At 66.3% G+C, this 18,314-nt stretch overlaps 1 protein-coding gene across 4 annotated transcripts in view; it reads right to left on the bottom strand.

The window, feature by feature from the left end:
* The window catches only part of IQSEC1 (IQ motif and Sec7 domain ArfGEF 1), a 140,165-nt gene that overhangs the window by 28,072 nt on the left and 93,779 nt on the right, over positions 1-18,314 (bottom strand). For all 4 annotated transcript variants that reach the window (XM_061128978.1, XM_061128976.1, XM_061128979.1 and 1 more), the window contains exon 2: positions 1,612-1,906. In XM_061128978.1, coding sequence (XP_060984961.1) covers positions 1,612-1,906 — 295 coding nt within the window. The remainder of the gene's footprint in view (positions 1-1,611; positions 1,907-18,314) is intronic.

Genomic DNA, 18,314 nt, shown 5'->3' with positions numbered 1-18,314 from the left:
TGGATGCTGACTGGAGGCGCAGGGAGGGAACCCAAGCCGTCTGCGCTCGCCTCACGGGTGTCACCCGCCCCCGACCCTGCGTCCAGCCTGCAGACGGGCCCCAGAAGCTGCCCGTTGTGCAGGGAGCAGAGGCTCTGAGTCGAGACAGGACAAAGAGCCCTGAGGCTGGGCCTCCCACGCAGGGGAGCCACCACTTTGGGCACTCAGGCCCCCTCACTGACGGGGAACCACAGGAGATGTGGCGGCCGGGGGCCAGCAGCCACTGCAAGGCCGTGCACTGGGCTCCTGCCACTAAAACCGGCTCTGTGCCCTCCAGGCTCTAAGCCCTCACGGAACCAGGCACCGTCACCCTGCACCCCCGTTTCTATTTTCCCTGCGACCTGCCAGGAGGCTCCGCAGGGAGGTGCACGCTCGGTGGCCCTCAGCGTCACCCCCCCCGGCCCCACCTCGTCCTGGCCGCCCGTTCCGGCAAGCTCGCCCGCCTCTGGCTTTTGCACCTGCTGTCAGCTTCTCTCGGAAGGCCTCGGCCTCAGTTACCCGGCTCCAAGCGGCCTTGGCAAGGTTCCCCCTATCCCAGCCAAGCCGCCTCCTCCCACAGGCACCTGGCCTCCCTCCCCTTCCTTCCTTCTTGGGGTTCGTATCATCCCTGGTCTACAATCAACCTGTGTCGTCACAGCTAACCTGTTTCCTGGACCACAGCATCCGCCCGAGGGCTGTGGCCACACCCCGGCCCCTGGTGACCCCCCCAGCGACCAGCATGGGGTCTGGCATTCAGCTGGCACTGGGCTAACGTGCGAGGGAAAAAACGAACAGCTGTGGTCACGCTAAGGCCACGAGAGGCTTATTATTACCTCCACTGGCCTCCGTTTAACCTTTCTCTCTTCTATTTTAATGGCCTTGCTATAGACGTCTGTTGCTATAAACTGTCCTGATCCACTTTGAATCTGGGTGTAGCTGAAGAACGGAACAGAGGCTCCTGTTGTGGACCTGACCACAGGGCCAAACGCCACGGGGCTGGGGGGCCAGGAGGTCAAGTGGGCAGGCCAGGCACGCCCCTCGCTGTGCACACAGATGCCGGCCCCGTGGGGGGTCTGGGCCAAGACCCTGGGGAGGAGGCGCAGCCTGTAAGGAGGCAGTGTCCCCCCAGAACCCGGAACTGCAAACTGAGGGGCGGGACGAGCGGCCTGGCCTTCCTGCTGTTCAGAGGACCAGCTGCTTCTGTTGTGAACTGACCTCCCCCTCCCCCAGGGGCCCCTCCTGCAGACCTCCAAATGTCCAGGCCTCTCCTGGGCCCCGGAACCTCAGGGGCCACCACTGTGTGCAACCTGTGCGCTGGCGGAGTCAGGCCCTGACGCCCAGCAACGGCCCAGGGCGGGGTGGGGTGGGGGGAGCGGGAAGTGGGCAGAGGTCAAGGCCAGACAGAACACCCCGCGTCTGCCCGTTCCCTCCGCTTCCTCCGGGAGTCGGGAGGAGACCGCAAGGGCAGGGGGCTGAGGCCGAGGCCTCAGTCGTGGGGAACGGCCCCTGCCTGGCGCCCAGGCTTGAATGCTCCGGGCGGATCCCCGCCCCGCCCCGCCCCGCCCCGCCCCGCCCCGCGCGGCCGCGGCTCACCTGCTTGTCCTGCAGGTCTGAGGAGAGCTCATAGCTCTCGGAGAGGGACCGGGAGCGCTTGATGGCCTCCTCCTCGGCCTGCTTGCGCAGGATGGACGTCGAGTGCTGCAGCCGGGGCCTCCGCGCGCGCTGCTGCTGCCCGGGCGGCCCCGCGTAGAGTCCATAGGCGCCGCCCGGCGCGTGCTCGTAGGGCTCCGGGCTCAGGCCCGAGCCGGGCACCAAGGGCCCCTGGTGGTAGGCGGAGGGGCTGTCCAGCGACGTGCCGGTCTCGCTGCTGGGGGCCTCGCCCTCAACGCTGCGGAGAGAGCACGGGCCGGAGGTGAGGGGGAGACCGCAGCCCTGGGCCCCGCAGGCAGGCGTCCCGCCCACACCCCGCCCTCCCCTGGGTGGACCCCCGGGGCCCACGCCACCGCTGCTCCGCCCTCCCTAAGGCTCCCCTCCCCTCGCGGAGGCCCTGCTTTTGCTGGACAGTGCCCCCCCCCCCCCACCTCCCAACAGCCGACACCCCGCCCTGACGGGCCTGCTCCCCGGCCTGCTCCCCTTCCGCCGACCCCCACGGAGCAGGCTGTGGCCGGGGACGCTCACTGACGGCTCACGGGTCCCACCCCATCGCTCGGGCGCTCCCACTGCCAGGATTAAGTCCTCTGTTTCCTTTTTGAACAGAGTGACTGCCCGCTGCATGCCCGCGCGGGCAGGCGTTGTGCGGGGCGTCTGTGATGGGCTGAGCTTGTCCCTCCCCACCAACATCTGCAAGCTCCAAGCCCTAACCGCTCAGAGCGCGTATCTGGAGATAGGCTTTGAGGACAGTGATGGAGGTAAAACGAGGTCACGGGGGCCTGATCCAAGATTAGGGCACACACACACACAGACAGGGCCGCGCTGCCCCCAGCTCTCAGCATCACGCTCATGAACCACGGGGAACAAAGTGCTGAAGCCGCCCGCCCTGTCTGTGCTGCTGGTGACCACCGGCCTGGAGGCGGACACGGAGCGTCTTCTCGAACTCTTAAAGCCAGTCTGTGAGGACAGAGTCTTCACTCCATCTCTGGGAGAGCAGACTGACGCCCGCGTGGTGCCGGCTCTTCCTGAGGTCACGCAGGTAGAGCGTGCGTGAGTCGGGATTAGAGGCCAGGACGGGGGGCTCCCCCCCCCAACTGCCCTGATCCCCGGGCCTGTGCGCACCCCTCAACTTTCCAAGTGCCCGGTGAGGGCACAGAGTGGGGGTGGTTACTCACCCCACACTCACCAAGGTTCCAGGGCCTTCCGGAAGCCTCTCCAGTGATGCCGGCCACTCCCGGCCCGCAGGGCATCCTAGGATCCCTGGGGCCAGCCTGGCGGTCCCTCGGGAAGGGCACAGAGCCCCACAGGCTGTGGGTGGTCCTTCCTCCAGGGTCCCATCTTCACAGCAATGCAGTCAGCAGCCTGTGCCCGGCCCACCTGCCCAGCTCTGCCCTGCGTGGTCCCAGGCCCTAGGCGGGGCCCTGCTGCCTGGCGTGGAACGTGAGGCCATTGGCTGCCTCCCGGGGGAGGGGCCAGTGCAGCCCAGCCGCAGGCGCCCGTGCCCAGGGCGCCTCTCCCGCCTGCTGCCAAGCCGGCACGTGCTGTCCGGCCATCTAAGAATAGCGCCGGCCTTCCACTCTGGCCCGCGGGGACATTCAGTGGGTTTCCTACGGCAAAGCCTGCAGCCCAGCAGTGGAGGGTGATGAGGGTCGTCTCCTGGGGAAGAGCCTTGGGTGCCAGCCCCGATGTGGCCGTGAGTCAGGGGCTCTTGCTTGCCCAAGGCCTGGCCACAGGCCCAGCACCCCTGCTGCCCGGCAGCCACGGGCAGCAGCTTCCTCGGGGCCTCGTGGGCCCGTGTGGGGTGGGGGCCGGGGGCACCCCGAGACAGCCCTGGACGGACGGCGGGAGGGGCGGGGGCAGAAGCCTGGGGGGCCCCAGGTGATGGGTCCCCTGAGTGCACGTGGCTGACGGCAGATTCCACCTGCCCCCCTCCCAGAGACCCCAGGACCACTCCCCACGCGCCCCCACTGGACACCCTTCCATCAGGGCCACTCTGTCTCCCAAGAAGAGGGTTAGCGGCAAATGCAACCATGTCCTCGCAGCGAAGCAGCCAGGGCTCAGCTCGCCAGGATTTTAAATGGTCGCTGAGCCCCGAGGCTGCAGAAGCCACGGAGGTGGCGGACAGGGGCTGTGTAGGGCCGGGCGGGAAGGCCCTTTTCTCATGGCTGGCTCCTGCTAGGGCCGGGGGCTGGGACACCCCGCTGACAAAGAAGGGGAAGGGACTCAGCCCCTTCCCCAGCCTGCACTCGCTCCTTCTAGGAGCAATCTGCATAGGTGGAGGGGCTTTCCTCCCGCCCCCTGTGGCCTGTTTGGGGCAGCGGGCGCTGAGGAGGGAGGGGCAGGCGGCCGCCCCTGGACCCTGCACAGGGCACGGGCTTCCTGTCCGGCTGGGCTCATGGGCGCCGCATGCACGTGGCATCCCTGCCGAACGAGGCTGGAGCCCCCGCTCCAGATCCGATCTGCCGCAGATGCATGGGGCCTTTGGGGCTGAGCCAGCTCCTGACCGTCTCAGGCCAACAGGTTCCAGAAGGTGCTCCGGGGAGAGGGCCAGGCCTCCGTCAGGGCCAAATGGACGCGTGGCAGGCACCTGTGAGCCCGACCTCCCAGACACACCCACCCACCTGCCTCTCAGCACCTCAGGGCCGCCAGGGCAGGTCCCTGGACTCTCACCCAGCCCCTCTGCCTCTCCTCCTCCCACAGCAGCCAGACCAATCCCAACAAAGGAGGGGGCACACCAATGCCCCCTCCCGTCACACTGAGTGTGGAGACACCGCCCTCCAGGCCTGACCTCGCCATGGCCCCCCTCCCCTCGCTCACGCTGCTCCAGCCTCACTGGGGCCCGGCCCGCAGGGATGCTCCGCTCTTCTGAAAGCAGCAGGCACTGCCCTGCCTCGGGGCCTTTGCACTGGCTGTTCCCGTGTCTTACACCTCAGCCCGCTCCGCGCCTTCACCTCCCTGGGGTCTTTGCTCAATGCCACCTTCCAAGGGGGCCCGCGCCACTCCCTCCCCACGGCATTCCTCACCCCTCACTCTGCTTTCGCAGCGGCGACACGCCTGTGACGTTACGCGTTCCCTGGGTTTCCCTGTGCCGCCTGCCGCCCACATCGGTGCCCAGGCTCTGTGGGCGCACAGGGCACTTGGCTGCTTCGCTGGGTACGCTCCCCGAGTGCCAACACGCACATCAGACCAACAGAGCCCGGAGTGGGGCTTCTGAGGTGTGCTGCTCCCAGTGAGGCCTGCCAGACCCAGAGAGGGGCTTCTGATGTGTGCCAACCCCAATGCACAGCCCGCCTGCCCCACACCTAACCCGCGATGGTCCCCGTCACCTTGAGGAAGCCGGGCCAGAGTCCTGAGCCGAGTCACCAGCCAGTCCCTCCCCTACGTCCACTCCGTGGCGCCCGTGCCCTCTATTCGCCCCCAAGTCCTGCCAACTCTACGTGAACGGTGGCCACTTGAGTTGTGTGACGTGGCAGCCTCTGCATACCCCGAAAATCGAAACCTCAAACCTGATGAGAAATGGCCAGGCCACACTACTGCGACCAGCACAACACACCGTCCTCCAGTGAGCAACTGGATGGAAGCAAGCAGAGCACGCACCATACTGAGCCAGAGAACATCCCTCCTTCCTGGTCCTGAAGAGAAGCGACACGCTAGACCCCAAGGGGGTCTCCCTAATCCGAGCCAGAGCCCTGGTGAGCACAAAGTCTCCCTAATCCGAGCCAGAGCCCTGGTGAGCACAAAGACGCGTTTACGGGGGTAACTCCGGGCACTGACAAGCACACTGGCCTCAATTTTTCAGGACACCAGCTAGACCTGGTCATCAAACTGCAACCCTGCAGATGCTGGAGCTGAATCCACAGAGGCAATGACTCAGGCCCTTCTGTCCTGGCCAGCCCTCAGCTCTGGATGCCCAGGGCGGCCTGCCCCAGGGACACAGGCCACTGGCCCAGCCCCCAGCAGCCCCGAACACCTCTTCCTCAGCACAGTGCTCGCCCAGCGGGGGCTCCACCTCCCGCCACCCAGGAACCCCCTCTCTCGGGGAAGCTTCTGTCTGTCGGCCAGGATTGGACACTCCAGAGTCGGCCCTCAGCTGCACATGGGGATTTGAGATCACGTGCAGACCCTGGACCACGCGCAGATCGAGGGACGGGCGGGCCCTGTGCACACCGCTGCCGTTCGCCAACCATTCAGAGTTCCCTGGGCGTTCCGTGAGAGTCAGGGGTATGGCCAGCACTCTGGGCAGATGCTCCTGATCCGGCCTCCCTTTCCCAGAGAGTCTCACAAAAGGAAGCAAGGCCAATACGCAGAGGCGCATGCAAGGAATTCCACTGCTGTGTTATATCTGATTGTAAAAACTTGGAAGTAATCTATATGCCTGTCAACAAGAGTCTGATTTACATAAATTACACATCAATATAATGGAAAAAACGTTAAGAGGGGGGAAGATCTGGCCTGGTGGAAGTTCTTGTGAAAAGGAGTGGGGGGACCTTTCCGGCTGATGCAAGTTTAACACAGGCTGCGAAGCCAGTCAGTGATGTGGAGTGAGAAGCCGGAACAGCCCCGGCCCTGCCGTCCACCGCAGGTTTCGGCTCACAGGGAAAGACCGTCCGGAGATCCAGGTGGGTTCCGAAGGCTGGGGCGCTCGCCCCCACCTTCTCCCGCGAGCCTGGGCAGTCAGCACTGATCCGTCCCTGACTCGCTCCTGCAGGCCTGCGAGCACCACCTCCCGCAGGACCACGATGGTCGGCGGCTGGGGGCTTGTGCCAACACCAACGGCAACACGAGGCCGCCTCCCACCAAGGGCTGGAGCGCGTGGCCAGAGACATCTGAGGCCGGCGGCCAAGCCTCTGTCAGGCTCACGGGCAGAGGACAGGGCGGACGGCTCCAGGGACGGAACCGAGACCCGCGTTGCCCAGCTCGAGAAAGGATGCTCGCGCGGCTGAAATGCCTGTCCCTGGAGGTGTGGAAGCCGCAGCAGGGCAGACACCTGTCAGAGGTGGGCAGAAGGACCCCTGCCACTGACGGAGTGACGTCTGTACAGTCAGTACACGGAGGCAGCCTTCAAAAAGCCCTCGGCTCGTGGAAAGCGCTTTCTAAGTGCAGTCTCCAGTTCTTCTCTGACCGAGAGGGCCCTGACTGCAGGTCCCAGCAGTGAGAGGTGGGCGGGGGAGGGGGGCCAATCCTCAGGCCAGAGTCACCCGCCCTGACTGCTGGACGGGCCTCCTTCTGCGGACACCACCCATGGCCGGAGCTGTAAATGCTCCTGAAGGGCTGACGGGCAGGGGGGCGGTCCCCGGAAGGGGCCCGGCTCCAAGGCTGAGATGCCACATCCCCACTCCAGCTGGTGAGTGAGTCAAGCAGGGGGCCCGTGGCCACGCGGACATCTCTAATTATGGCCTGTGAGGTCATGGATGACTTTTCCTAAGAAAAACGACAGTCTGAGGAGGCTGTGGGCAGAAGCAGGGACCCGCTGCTCACCCCTAGCACTGATGTTGCCGATGACAGAAATAACAACGTTTATAGAGTCAGGGCTGTTTAGTTCCCGCGACCGCCGACACACCTCACGGGCATAGAGAGGCTGGCCGGCCCTGAGGACACGCAGCTCACGAGTGAGATCAGAGCCCACACTCACACCCCCTGGGCTTGAACAGCTCGCGTGCGCGCGCGCGCGCGCACACACACACACACACACACACACACAACACCAACTCTGCCTATAAACCCTCGGGGTATACGGGCGCTGAGCTGGGTGATTAACCTACATGGCCTGTAACCGAACCGCCACCCCTGGGACCAGGGCACGCTGGGCCACTGTCCCTTCCCCAGACGAGGAGCGTGGGGTGCTGAAGCTGAGTCGCCGGGTCACGGGTGCAGGGGACCAGACCCCCGTCGAGTGCACCTGCCACCTGCAAGCACGGAGGAAGTGTGTGCCCCTGGGGGCAGGGCTGGGGTCCAGGGCCCGGCGTCCTGGGGTCGTGTGTGGTCATGACATCAGCCAGCCTGGGGTGCGTGGCGCCAGCAGTGGTCACATCATCTGGAAACGCCACTGTCTTCTGACAGGGCCAGCCCCACGCGGAGGGAGAGCCATCTGCAGGCCTGCCTGTGGTCAGACGTCCACGCCAGAGCTGCCTGCAGACTCCCGGCAGAGTGCCCAGGCCCGAGCAACAAAGCCTCCCAGACACACGCGCTCCCTCACGCCTCTGCCACGCTCTGTTCAGGGTTTCTGATTCCCGGAAAGGGAGGTTCAAGCCAGAGTCAACAGCAGCCTTTACAAGCTCTCCCTTCCCACTCCCCACCGGGGCTCCTGAGGCTCTGTGGTCACATTAGCAGAGGTCTATCGCCCAGGACGGGGAGGGGATGGGTCGGGCTGTGCGCTAGGTTCTGGGTGACAGACGCAGACAGACCAGGGTCTGAAGGGGAGGGGAGGGTGGGGAGGGACTGGTGTCCGTGTCCCTCATCGAGGGGCCACAGGAGCAGAGATGGGGTGAACGTAGCATGGCTTCAGGAGGCACAGCGTCAGCAGCTCAGCGCCTGGCGGGGTGGGGGGCTGCCTCGGGGAGTGCAGGCATTCCCGCGGGGTCTGGAAAACCAGTCTTCAGGGACTGAGCTGGCTTGTGGTGGGTCATGACCCACATATAGTCACCCAGAGTGCCGCAACGCAAGCTAAGTCTGCGTATGTAATCCCTGCCGTGACCCCATGGAGAAGGCCTGGCTCTCCCGCCCTCTGCTGATGGGAGAAGGGAGACTCGGGGTTCGGGGTGTGCCCACGGTTGCAGAGCTAGGACCACAGCCAGGATTCAAGTGCAGGTCACCCTCCCAGGCTTTCGACTCTGCAAGACGTGCCTGGACCTGGAGGCAGCCAGCCTCCCCGAGGGCTGGCCTGGCCCCGAGCATCAGCAGACAAGGACACGGGGGTCTGGATCTGAAGGGAGAGACGAGTGCGTGAAGGGACACAGAGCTGGTGTGCCAACAAGGAGGGGCAGAGCGGCCTTCCTCGGGGACCCGGAAGGCTGCTCCTGCGCCGGTCATCCACACCCGCCTCCAGGGAGGCCCCAAGCATCATGGCCGGGACCGCAGCTGCTCAATGGTCCTTAGGACCACTAAGCAGTGTCCCCACCAGCTGCTCAGTGGTCCTTAGGACCACTAAGCAGTGTCCCCACCAGGGGACACTGAGGCCTGGCCCTCCCGGGGTGAGGAGCTGGGAACCTCCTGTTCTCAGGGAGATGCTGGGCACCTCCCCTGGTGGGCAGGTCGGGTAGAAGGACGTCAGGATGGGTGGACGCTGAGGCAGCGAGGGCCTCCGGTGAGTGCTCAGGGCCTCCAGGCACTGCTGAGGGACTGGGGGAGGCTGGAGCCACAGCTGTCCAAACAGCCATCTGAACACCCAACGTGATTTCTGCTCGGGCAGCGAGGAGCACTGTCTCCAAGCCGAGGGAGGGGATGAGCCTTCTGGACAGTCGAGGCTGCCCTGAGGGCTGGGTGGGGGTCGGGAGGGTCTGGCTTTCACCCACGTCCCCAGTCGGCTTTAATGGGGATACACAGTGATCAGAGAGGAGCCGAATGAACCAGTGTCCGGCCTCGGACACGCCCTCTCTGCTGCCCGGTGGACCCCTGGAATGCGGGCCCCTCACCCCCGCTAGCCGCCCCGTCTCGGCTGACAGCAACTCTGTCCTTCCAGCTGCTCCAGTCAATAACCTGATGGCCGCTCCTGGCAACCGTCTTGCTCACACTCCGCGCGTCACCCGTCAGCAGAGCAGGCTCTGCCACCCTCCAGAGAGCCAGCATCGGACCGTTCGGCCTGCCCCCCCGCCCCCCCACCTCGCCACGTCGGGGCCAGTCCGGCCCATGCAGCCCCTGCCTTGTCACTGGGTTCCAGCCACAGCTTCCCGATCGGCTCCTCCGGCCCCTCCCACCACACCCCCGCCTCCCCCATTCAGCAGCTGGGACCCGTCGAGACACAGCTTGGACCGGGTCCCTTGTCGGCTGCCCCTCCCGGGGCTCAGAGCCAAGTCCTCCCAGTGACCTGGAAGGCTCTGCAGGACAGCCCCTCACACCCTAATGCGCTCCCACCACAGGGCCTTTGCACGTGCTTCCGCTCTGCTGGGGTCTTCCCAGACAGCCACCTGGCTCGCCCTCACCTCCTCCAGCTCTCTGCTCCAAGTCTCAGGGAGCCCCAGCCCCCCGCCACCCTCCCGGCTGCACCTCTGCAGCACCACGCCGCCATCTGCGGGAACGTTGGTGCCGCGAGGTCTGGGAACCCAGACACAGCAGCGTCTGGCACCCGGAGGCACGTATGCTCCCAGCCGCTTGAGCCGTGTTAGAAGGGCCCAGGCTCCCGAGGGCTGCGCTGTCTGCTGCACGGACCCCAGGTCTGTGCAGCGGGACCCAGGCTGGGCGGGCAGGGACTTACAGGAGACGGTCTCGGCCCTGGGTCAGGGGATGGTGGGGTTTCGGAGCCACAGAGACTGGAACCCGCCCGAAGTGACGACCTCTGTGCAGAAAACCCACATGAAAACCCGCAAACATGACTGAGGATTGTCTAGAAACAGGGCTTTTAAAGGCAAGCCGGAAGCTTTTCTACCTCCCCACCATAACGTTCAGGCTCTAGAAGGACAAGGACCCTCTGGCTGGGCACTGCCAGCCCTCCCTCGGGGTGCCCAGCGGGCAGACTCGAGGTACCGGCAGAGGGTCTTGGACACGTGGCCCCCAACCCGGGCTGGTCCCCAGACTCTCCCGGGAGATTCGGCAGCGGATTCCTGCCTGCATCAGGAGATCCCTGGAATTCAAAGGGTCAGCCCGCGCTTTGGCCCCAGAAACTGGACTTCTAAAGGAATCCCGGCCAGTCGTGACCTGTGGGTCACCTGGAATCCCAGTGACCCGGCCAGCCCCCCCCCTCCCTGCCGCCCCCCAGTCTCGCCCCCGGACGCCCACCCCCGAGTCCTGCCCACGTGGCTCCGTTGGGTCTACACAGAGCAGTGGTCACTGTCGTCCTCTTCTTTCTTACGTTAGAACTAACCACCAGGAATGTTCGTTCATCCCGATTTCTGGCTTCTCTTTGATAAAATGAGTGGAGAACATATTCCTGGGTGGCATCCATCGCTGAGCTGAGTGGTGGCTGCCAGCCCTGGGTGGACACCCGCCTGCCTGTCCCGCAGGCACCGGGGCCGGGCCTGCTTCACCGATGCCGAGGGCGCAGAGCCTCAGCCACGGTCCAAGACCCCCGGAGGCGTGCCGCCCCCCGGCCTGAGCCTGGTTTCACACCAGCGAATGGTCCTCACCACCCCAGGGCTGTGCACGCAGCGAGTGCTCGGCCTCCAAACGTGGGCCCGGCCAGGGTCCTGCTGCAACAGCCCATGATCTGCAAGAAACGGCACCACCACGGACGCCGGGCACCGCAACCGAGACCCAGGACAGCCAAGAGTGATGAACAAACAAAGCGTTTAAAGAGGAGAGTGATTGAAGAGCGCGCCAGCTCTGCCCTCTCTAGAGATTTTCTCAGGACCCGGAAAGTCTTATTCACCAAACCATAGACGCGGGCGGCAGGCTGCACAGAGACCACAATGTAGACATGAAACCCGGGAGCCCGCGGAAAGACCTGACCTCCCCAGGAGCCCCCCGACAGCCCCTCTCCCCGGGCTGGCAACTCCGGTCCGTGAACATCCACTGAAGCCAGCTCTGTGACACAGCCAGGTCGGGGCTGGAGACGCGGGGGACGCTACATCAACAGTATCAAGAGCAGTAACAGAGACGCGCGGGGCACTGCAGGCCGGCGAGCAGAGCCCAGGCCCCAGCACCCGAGGTGGGAAGCTCCCTGGAAGGCAGGCGCCCGCTGTCTGGACCCAGGAGGGACCCCGGGCGGTGACAGAGGGCTTTTCTCGGCTCAGGACCCCTGTTTCTCGAGGCTGAGCAGCGGAGGCGGGGCCCACTGTGGGCACAGGGCCGGTGGTCCATGCCTGGGGCTGCAGGAACCCGAGGGTTGCGGACCCCACAAGGCTAGACAGGGAGGGGGCGCTGGACCCCTGCACCAGGGCAAGGCTGGGGAAGGGTCCCGGGTGCACCTGGGGTGGTGGTCGGGGAGGATGGCAGTGGTGTTCTGCAAAGGCACCTCCATCCTTCCTTGCAGCGACCCTCAGCGACCCTTGGTGACAAGGGGCCTGTGCTGGCTGTGACGGGGGAAGGGGAAAGCGGCTGGACCGCGGGCCAGTGACAGGCCGGAGCAGGGAGATGCCCATGCCCGTCCTCGCGTCCTAGAAGACACCCTGGGGGGCTGGGGGGGCAGAGGCCACGGCGTAGCTGGGAAGGCCAAGAATGGGGGGTGCTGGTGGGAGGGGGACGCTGGTTGGCGAGGTCAGGGGAGGAGGAGGGCGGGGCTGAGGACGGGGGGGGGGGGGGGGGCGGAGGGGGCGGGGCTGGAAGGAGGGGCGGGGCTTGGAGGAGGGCGTGGCTGGAGGCGGAGGGGGCGGGGCTGGGAGGAGGGGCGGGGAGGAGAGGGCATGGCTGGGAGGATGGGCGTGGCTGGAAGGAGGGCAGGGCGTGGCTGGGAGGAGGGCGTGGCTGAGGGTGGGGGTTGGGGGGGAACGGAAGGGCGCCCCCTCCACCAACTGCCGGCAGTCCGGCCACTGCCTTCCCTGCCACGTGGGCACAGCTCCCTGGCCTGACTGCCCCATCCCCTCCGGGGCAAGGACTGCGGCCTTGACCCCCGCTGCCCTGAGGCCTGTCCTGCTGGGGACGAGGTCCAGCCCCACTCTGCCTCCTGGGCGGTAGCACCAGGGCTAATTATGGGCGCAGAGGCCTCCGGGAGCGGCTTGCATACGTGTATAAAAATCCAGGACTCGGAACAATGGACTCCTCTGAGCGGGAGGCTATTTTTAGAGCCCTGCTCCCTGCACCAGCATCCAGCATCTCCCTGTTGGTCAGCTGCTGCTGGCGAGACGGGCCGCGAGCCCACCAGAAGTGCGCTGTTGGGATGCCAGCGCTGTGGGGTGTGGGGGGCTGCCCTGGGTCCCAGGGGCCCATAGGGCATTCACCACCCCACGGAGTCCCAATGTGAGCGGTGAGAGTCTGTGTGGGGGGTCCAGCCCCCTGCCCGAGCCTCAGCTTTGCCATCGCAGGGCATAGATCAGGGGACAGAGCACCAGGGCGAGGAGCCCTGCAGATGGCCGGGAACCCCTCCAGGGGGCCGGGGCCGCGCCCTTCCTCAGACAGGCCTATTCTCTCCAGCGCATGGCCAGAGGGAAGGAACACGCGTCTGCTGGGCTGCCAGGCCCTCGCCCTGGCCTGCCAGCCTGTTTCCAAGTCACCCTTCCGGCCCCTGGGGAGGGGGCGGGTCCAGCGTCTCTGGCACGGGCCTCGCTCCGAACATAAAGAAGGTCTGTCTGCCCGCCTGCTGGAGCCAGACCGGACCTCCCCGCAGCTCCCCGTTGAGTCACTCCCATCAAAATAGCCCGGACGGCCGGAGGGTCAGAGGTCAGCCCCAAGAGGCTGCAGTCGGGTCCAGCGCGGCGGGGCCCAGGGTTAAGAGCGTAGCCAGCATGGGGCGTGAGGGTCACCCTGGCAGGAGGGGCGGGGAAGCGGGTCCTGCGGCCACCACACCATCTCCCGGCGCCTCCACCGCCGCCCCTGGCTCTGCACTGTGGGCTGGGAGCCTGAAGGCCTGTTCTGCCGTGTCTCCGCCTCGGAGAGCAGGCTCCAGTGTGGGGGGGAGGGTGCACACCCCTTGCTCAGGCCCCCGGGGCTGGGGCCAGGGCTTGGGGAGCTCAGAGAGCCCTCGCTGCACGAGTGAACGGCGATGCTACAGGAGCGCTGTTGCCTGTGACTGGGGGCTCGATGGACCCATCCATCTGCTCAGCACACGCCGAGACGCAAAGGACGAGGCCCACAGGCCGGTGGGGTCCGGAGCTGGGCCCGGGACACCCCCACCCTCCCTCGTGGGGCAGGGCCTAGGACCCCGAACACCCGCCCTCTAGGATCCTTGGGCGGGCCCCCCTCTCCGCCCCTGGCATGGCACCCAGGCCACCTCGCCCTCGCCTGCAGCCAGGCTCACTCCCTCCCTGCTCACCCTGCACAGGGCCTGGCGGGCAGACAGGTATCCCTGGGTTCCAGCCGGCAGGCGCGGCCAGCACGGGGCCTGCTGCGCTCGCCTCCTGCCACCCCAGACGGCTGCGGGCCTGGCATGTTTCTCAGAGGGACAGACGCTTGTTCTGAGCCCAGAACACTGCTCTCCAGGCCTCGAGTCACAAAGCCGCCGCGGGGACACTCTGGCGTGGCTCCCGTGGGCCCCCTCTGCCCAGCCCTGGGAGGCCTGCGGGCCGGCACCAACGGGGTCCCCGACGGGAGGTGCAAGCCAACTCCCTTCACAGGCGGGCGGCTAACGTGTGCGTTCAGGAGGGCTAGATGCCAGCTGGCGGGGGAGCCCCGGGGCTCTGGGTGGGGGCTGGCGCACACAGCCGGCCATCAAGCCTGGCCTGGGCCTCTGCTGGCGCGGTGCTACGCACACGGCGTCACCATCAGTCCCAGGGGGCCCCGCTCGGCCTGGGGCTCTCACCCCACACGCCAGGGGGCCGAGCAGCAGGCCAGGGGCCAGGCCTGCATCCTGGGAGAGCCGGGCCTCTGACGCCAGCCCTGCAGCCAAGCGCAGAGACGGGCTGTGAGAAAGCCCTTTATCCTCCCCAGCACCATCTGGGCCAGGACAGAGACGAGGGTGGGGCCCAGCCATCTGGGACCCTGGCGTCAGCCCCGGAGGCCTGGCGCCCACCCGGCGTCTCCTCATGGGCCGATGAGAACGCAGAGCTCTCGGGGGGATGGGGGTCCCCTCGAGGGGGCTCACGGGGTCTCAGCACAGAGCTCCAGACGGGCCCCCAGGGTCAGGCCCCATGGGTGCATGTCCCCGCATGGAGACAGCCACGCCCACAGGGGGTCTGCTCTTCACTGGTCACAGTCCCCACAGCTCTCTGCGGCCCGACCACACCCACGGGCTCCGGGCCTTACACCACCCTCCTGCTGGCCGTGTCTGCTCCACAGGCTTGCCGAGGACCAGAACTCATGACCAACTCAGAAGTCAGGCCTGCAGCCCTGGGACCGGCCGTCCTCAGGGAGCCTGACTTAGAACACCAAGTCCCCGGGGGCAGGGCCCTGGAATTCCCACGGCTTCACGCACGGCCCTGCCTTCTGTTCTGCCTCCCCCTCCGACAGTTGGATTTTTGAGGGTCCCCCCGACGTGGCGCCATCACACGGATGATGACCGTGATCCCGTGGTCGTCGTGGCCACCGAGCTTCCACTCACCAGACGTTCTCCCTCCTCCACTTCACGCGGAGAGTGGTGGTTTAGTTACTCAGTCGTGTCTGACTCTTTGCGATTCCATGGACTGTAGCCCGCCAGGATCCTCTATCCATGGGATTCTCCAGGCAAGAATACTGGAGTGGGTTGCCATTCCCTTCTCTAGGGGATCTTCCCGATCCAGGGATTGAACCCTGGTCTCCTCCATTGCAGGCAGATTCTTTACCGACTGAGCTATGAGGCAAGTCCTAAAGTGTCCATCTGAACCAGGACGCCCAGGTGACACCCTGGGGTGCACCCACCCAGGACAGCCCCCTTCACCCCTCCGTGTGGGCAATGCTGCTCTGCAGCTCACGAAGCGCCCGCAGGGAGCGTGGGGCTGGGCTCAGGGGGGAGGCCAGACAGGGTCAAACTCCAGCTGCCCCACTGCTGGGCTGAGTGACCCCAGGCAGGTGGCCTCCCCGCTCTGGACATCCACGGCCTCCTCGAAGCAATGGACATCGGTCTCGCCACCACCCAGCAGGCGCGTGGGGACCCAGTGAGGACCTGCCGTGCCAACTGCAAGCACCCAGGTGAGCGCAGGGCGCTGTTTCAGCTCTGCACATGGGACATGAGGGCTCAGCAGACAGCCTGTGAGGTTCTGTCGAGGCCAGAAAGAGACAGGGACACGTGGAGTCCAGGCCAGGATCAGCCTCGGCATGTGCGGGGAGCCAGGACCCCAGGTGTCAGGCACAGAGCTCCGTCCTCTCAGCCCGCGCTCGGCTCACCTGAGCACTGGGACCGCCGCTCCCCTCGCCGCGTCTCAAGTGCAGACGGCATTGCCCCTCCCCGTCCGTGTGTCTCACTGGCCACTGCTTCCCACCCACCCTCTGCCAAGACCCTCGACCCCACAGCCAAGCCAGGGCAGCCCTTGTTGGTTCTCACTGTTTGCCTCAGGAGGACTCGGGCTTCCGACGCCAGGGCACACTTGGAAAGATTTTTCCGAACACACACACACATACACACACGGCCAAAAATCTTCCCGGCTGAGCCAAATTAAATACAGAGGCCTCTAGTTATTTCCATACGCGCAAAAGGGACTTAAAGAAAGCAGCTCTCTGTGGCAGGCTCCAGCAGACAGGGCCGGGCCGGGCCCCAGGGACGCCCGACAGGGCAGGGAGGAGGCACCGGCTGGGGAGACGGGCTTCGGGAGAGCGGGCGGGCGGAGAGGAGGCCCTGTCACACAGGCCTCCTGCCAGCGGCCCACCCTGTCGGCCGGGATTGGGCGCGGGGCCTGCTCGGGGGCCTGGGACGCTGTCGGCCCAGCGCTGCTGTCCCACCCAGATGGGGCCCCGAAGCTGCCTGACCAGACCCCCACCCACAAAGCCCTGTAAACCCGCAAATCCTCCAGGTCCTTGCCGACTTAAAATCTTTGTCACGGTTGTGGGGGGGCCAGCACCCACCCCCCCCAAAGGGCCCTGTCCCCCATGTGTTGTGGCCTCTGGAGGTGTCCATGGCCTCCCGGGACGCTGGGTGCCCACAGCGGAGGGGGCATCGCCCGCAAGAGGCCTCGGGAGCCCGCTGACCCCGGGAGGTGCACGTCTGTCCCCCTGGAGGGCAGTCTTGGGATCTCAGCACAGGCGAGCATGACGCTCGGGGTTCCCATACACCTGCCTCCCGTCCAACACCCCGGGGCGGGACAGTGCGGACACCCCGTCATCATCCTCTGGGGGCCGGGAGCCAGAGAGCGCTCGTGCTCAGAGCTGGAGGCAACACCCTCCCGAGGCAGGGGCCCTCTCGCCTGCCCATTTACTTGATGGAGAAACTGAGGCACCGAGGGGATGTAACTGACCAAGCACTGGCCGCCGGCCCCGGTCACAGCGCTTGACGCCCCCGCCTCCACCATCTCTTCCTGGGGGGGCACCTGCCTTGTCTGACCCTGACCCCTCCTGCCTGCCTCTCAGGACCCGAATCTGCGGCACGGCCGACAGGCCCCTCTCCTCCACATGCGGCCCCCGCGGCGAGGGCCTGGGGGCTCAGGACGCTGCCCCTGGACCTCCCACGCCAGCCCAGAGCCCTGCCCGTCTGGCGCGCCTGGCAGGCAGGGGCTGTGCGCCCTGGGGCAGGCGGCTGGGCCCCTCTATGCCTCCACTTCTCAGCCGTGAGACGGGGGTGCCGTGCAGTTCACACGGCCCCCGTGAGGCCAACGGCAACTCCCAGAGGCCCTCGCAAGCCTCTGCTCAGAGACAGGCGTCCGAGCGCGGACCCACGACCTGAGGAGCGGAGCGGGGCGCTGACTGGGCAGCTCTCTGGCTGGATTCGGTCAGGCGCCCGGTGTGTGCCCAGCCCCATGCTGGACGCGGGGGCAGGGGCAAGAACACGTGCGTAAGAGCCAGAGCCCCCTGCTGTGTGTCAGGCCGCGACACTGCCGGGAAAGCGGTCATGTACACACACGTGTGGGGTCCGGGCTGACCCCCGCCTCTGGGGTGGGCAGTGTGGGGAGGGGGGACAGACCCAGGCGCCAGGGCCGGAGCTGCAGGAAGGACAGACAGAAGGGACCGAGGCCGCCCAGGCAGGGCCGGGGGGAGCCCTGTCTCCCACGCCAGACAGAGCATGCTTGGAGGCCAGGGGTCAGGCCACCCAGGGACTGGCGGGAGGAGTGGCCCGTGTGTCTGGGGGCAGATGGGGGTGCAGGAGAGCGAGGGGCAGCAGCCAGGGCCCCGTGGGGACGGGGAGCCTGACGGGAGGGCCTGCTCTGCCCCGTGGGGTGGGCGTCACTCGGGGCCCAGGGCGGGGATGCCGGCTAGGGCTCTGGGTCCCCAGCTCCGCCGCCAGAGACGAGGCTGACCACAGGACAGGACCTCGAGGTAACATCCACACGGCGTCTGGGATCTGCCTAACCCAGGGGCGAAGAAGGAAAAGCGCCCGTGGGGGCCATCACGCCCTTCGCGGATGCTTGGGGCGTTTCCATGGCAAAGAGTTTAAAACAGTGCTAGGAATCTGCTGTCCACATCAAGGCCTGTCATCTAACTTCCTGGGCCACTTGGCCAGGTGAGGGGAACAAAAGTAACAGACCCAGCACATTTAATTTATGACTCTGAGAAAGCTGAGGGCCAGAGGGCACAGAGAGCCTGGGTCTGCACGGCTGAGCCTGCCCCAGGCGGGCGCACGGCACAGGAAAAGGCACTTCCCGGCCACTTCCTCCCCCCACGCCGCCTGCCCGGCTGGGACAGTCCCGGACCTGCCGGGGTCTACACGGGGAAGCAAGACCAGGGAGCAGGTGGCCTTTCCTGATCGCACGCTACCAGCCGGCACCGCCCAGTGCCCCCACTCCCACGGCCCCGGGGATCCGGAGGACACTTCTCACCCCCAGGTGACCTCGTGGCGTGGC

Source organism: Dama dama, chromosome 24, assembly GCF_033118175.1.
Source record: "Dama dama isolate Ldn47 chromosome 24, ASM3311817v1, whole genome shotgun sequence".
Taxonomy (NCBI): Eukaryota; Metazoa; Chordata; class Mammalia; order Artiodactyla; family Cervidae; genus Dama; species Dama dama.
This window is presented reverse-complemented; position numbering and strand designations above follow the sequence as displayed.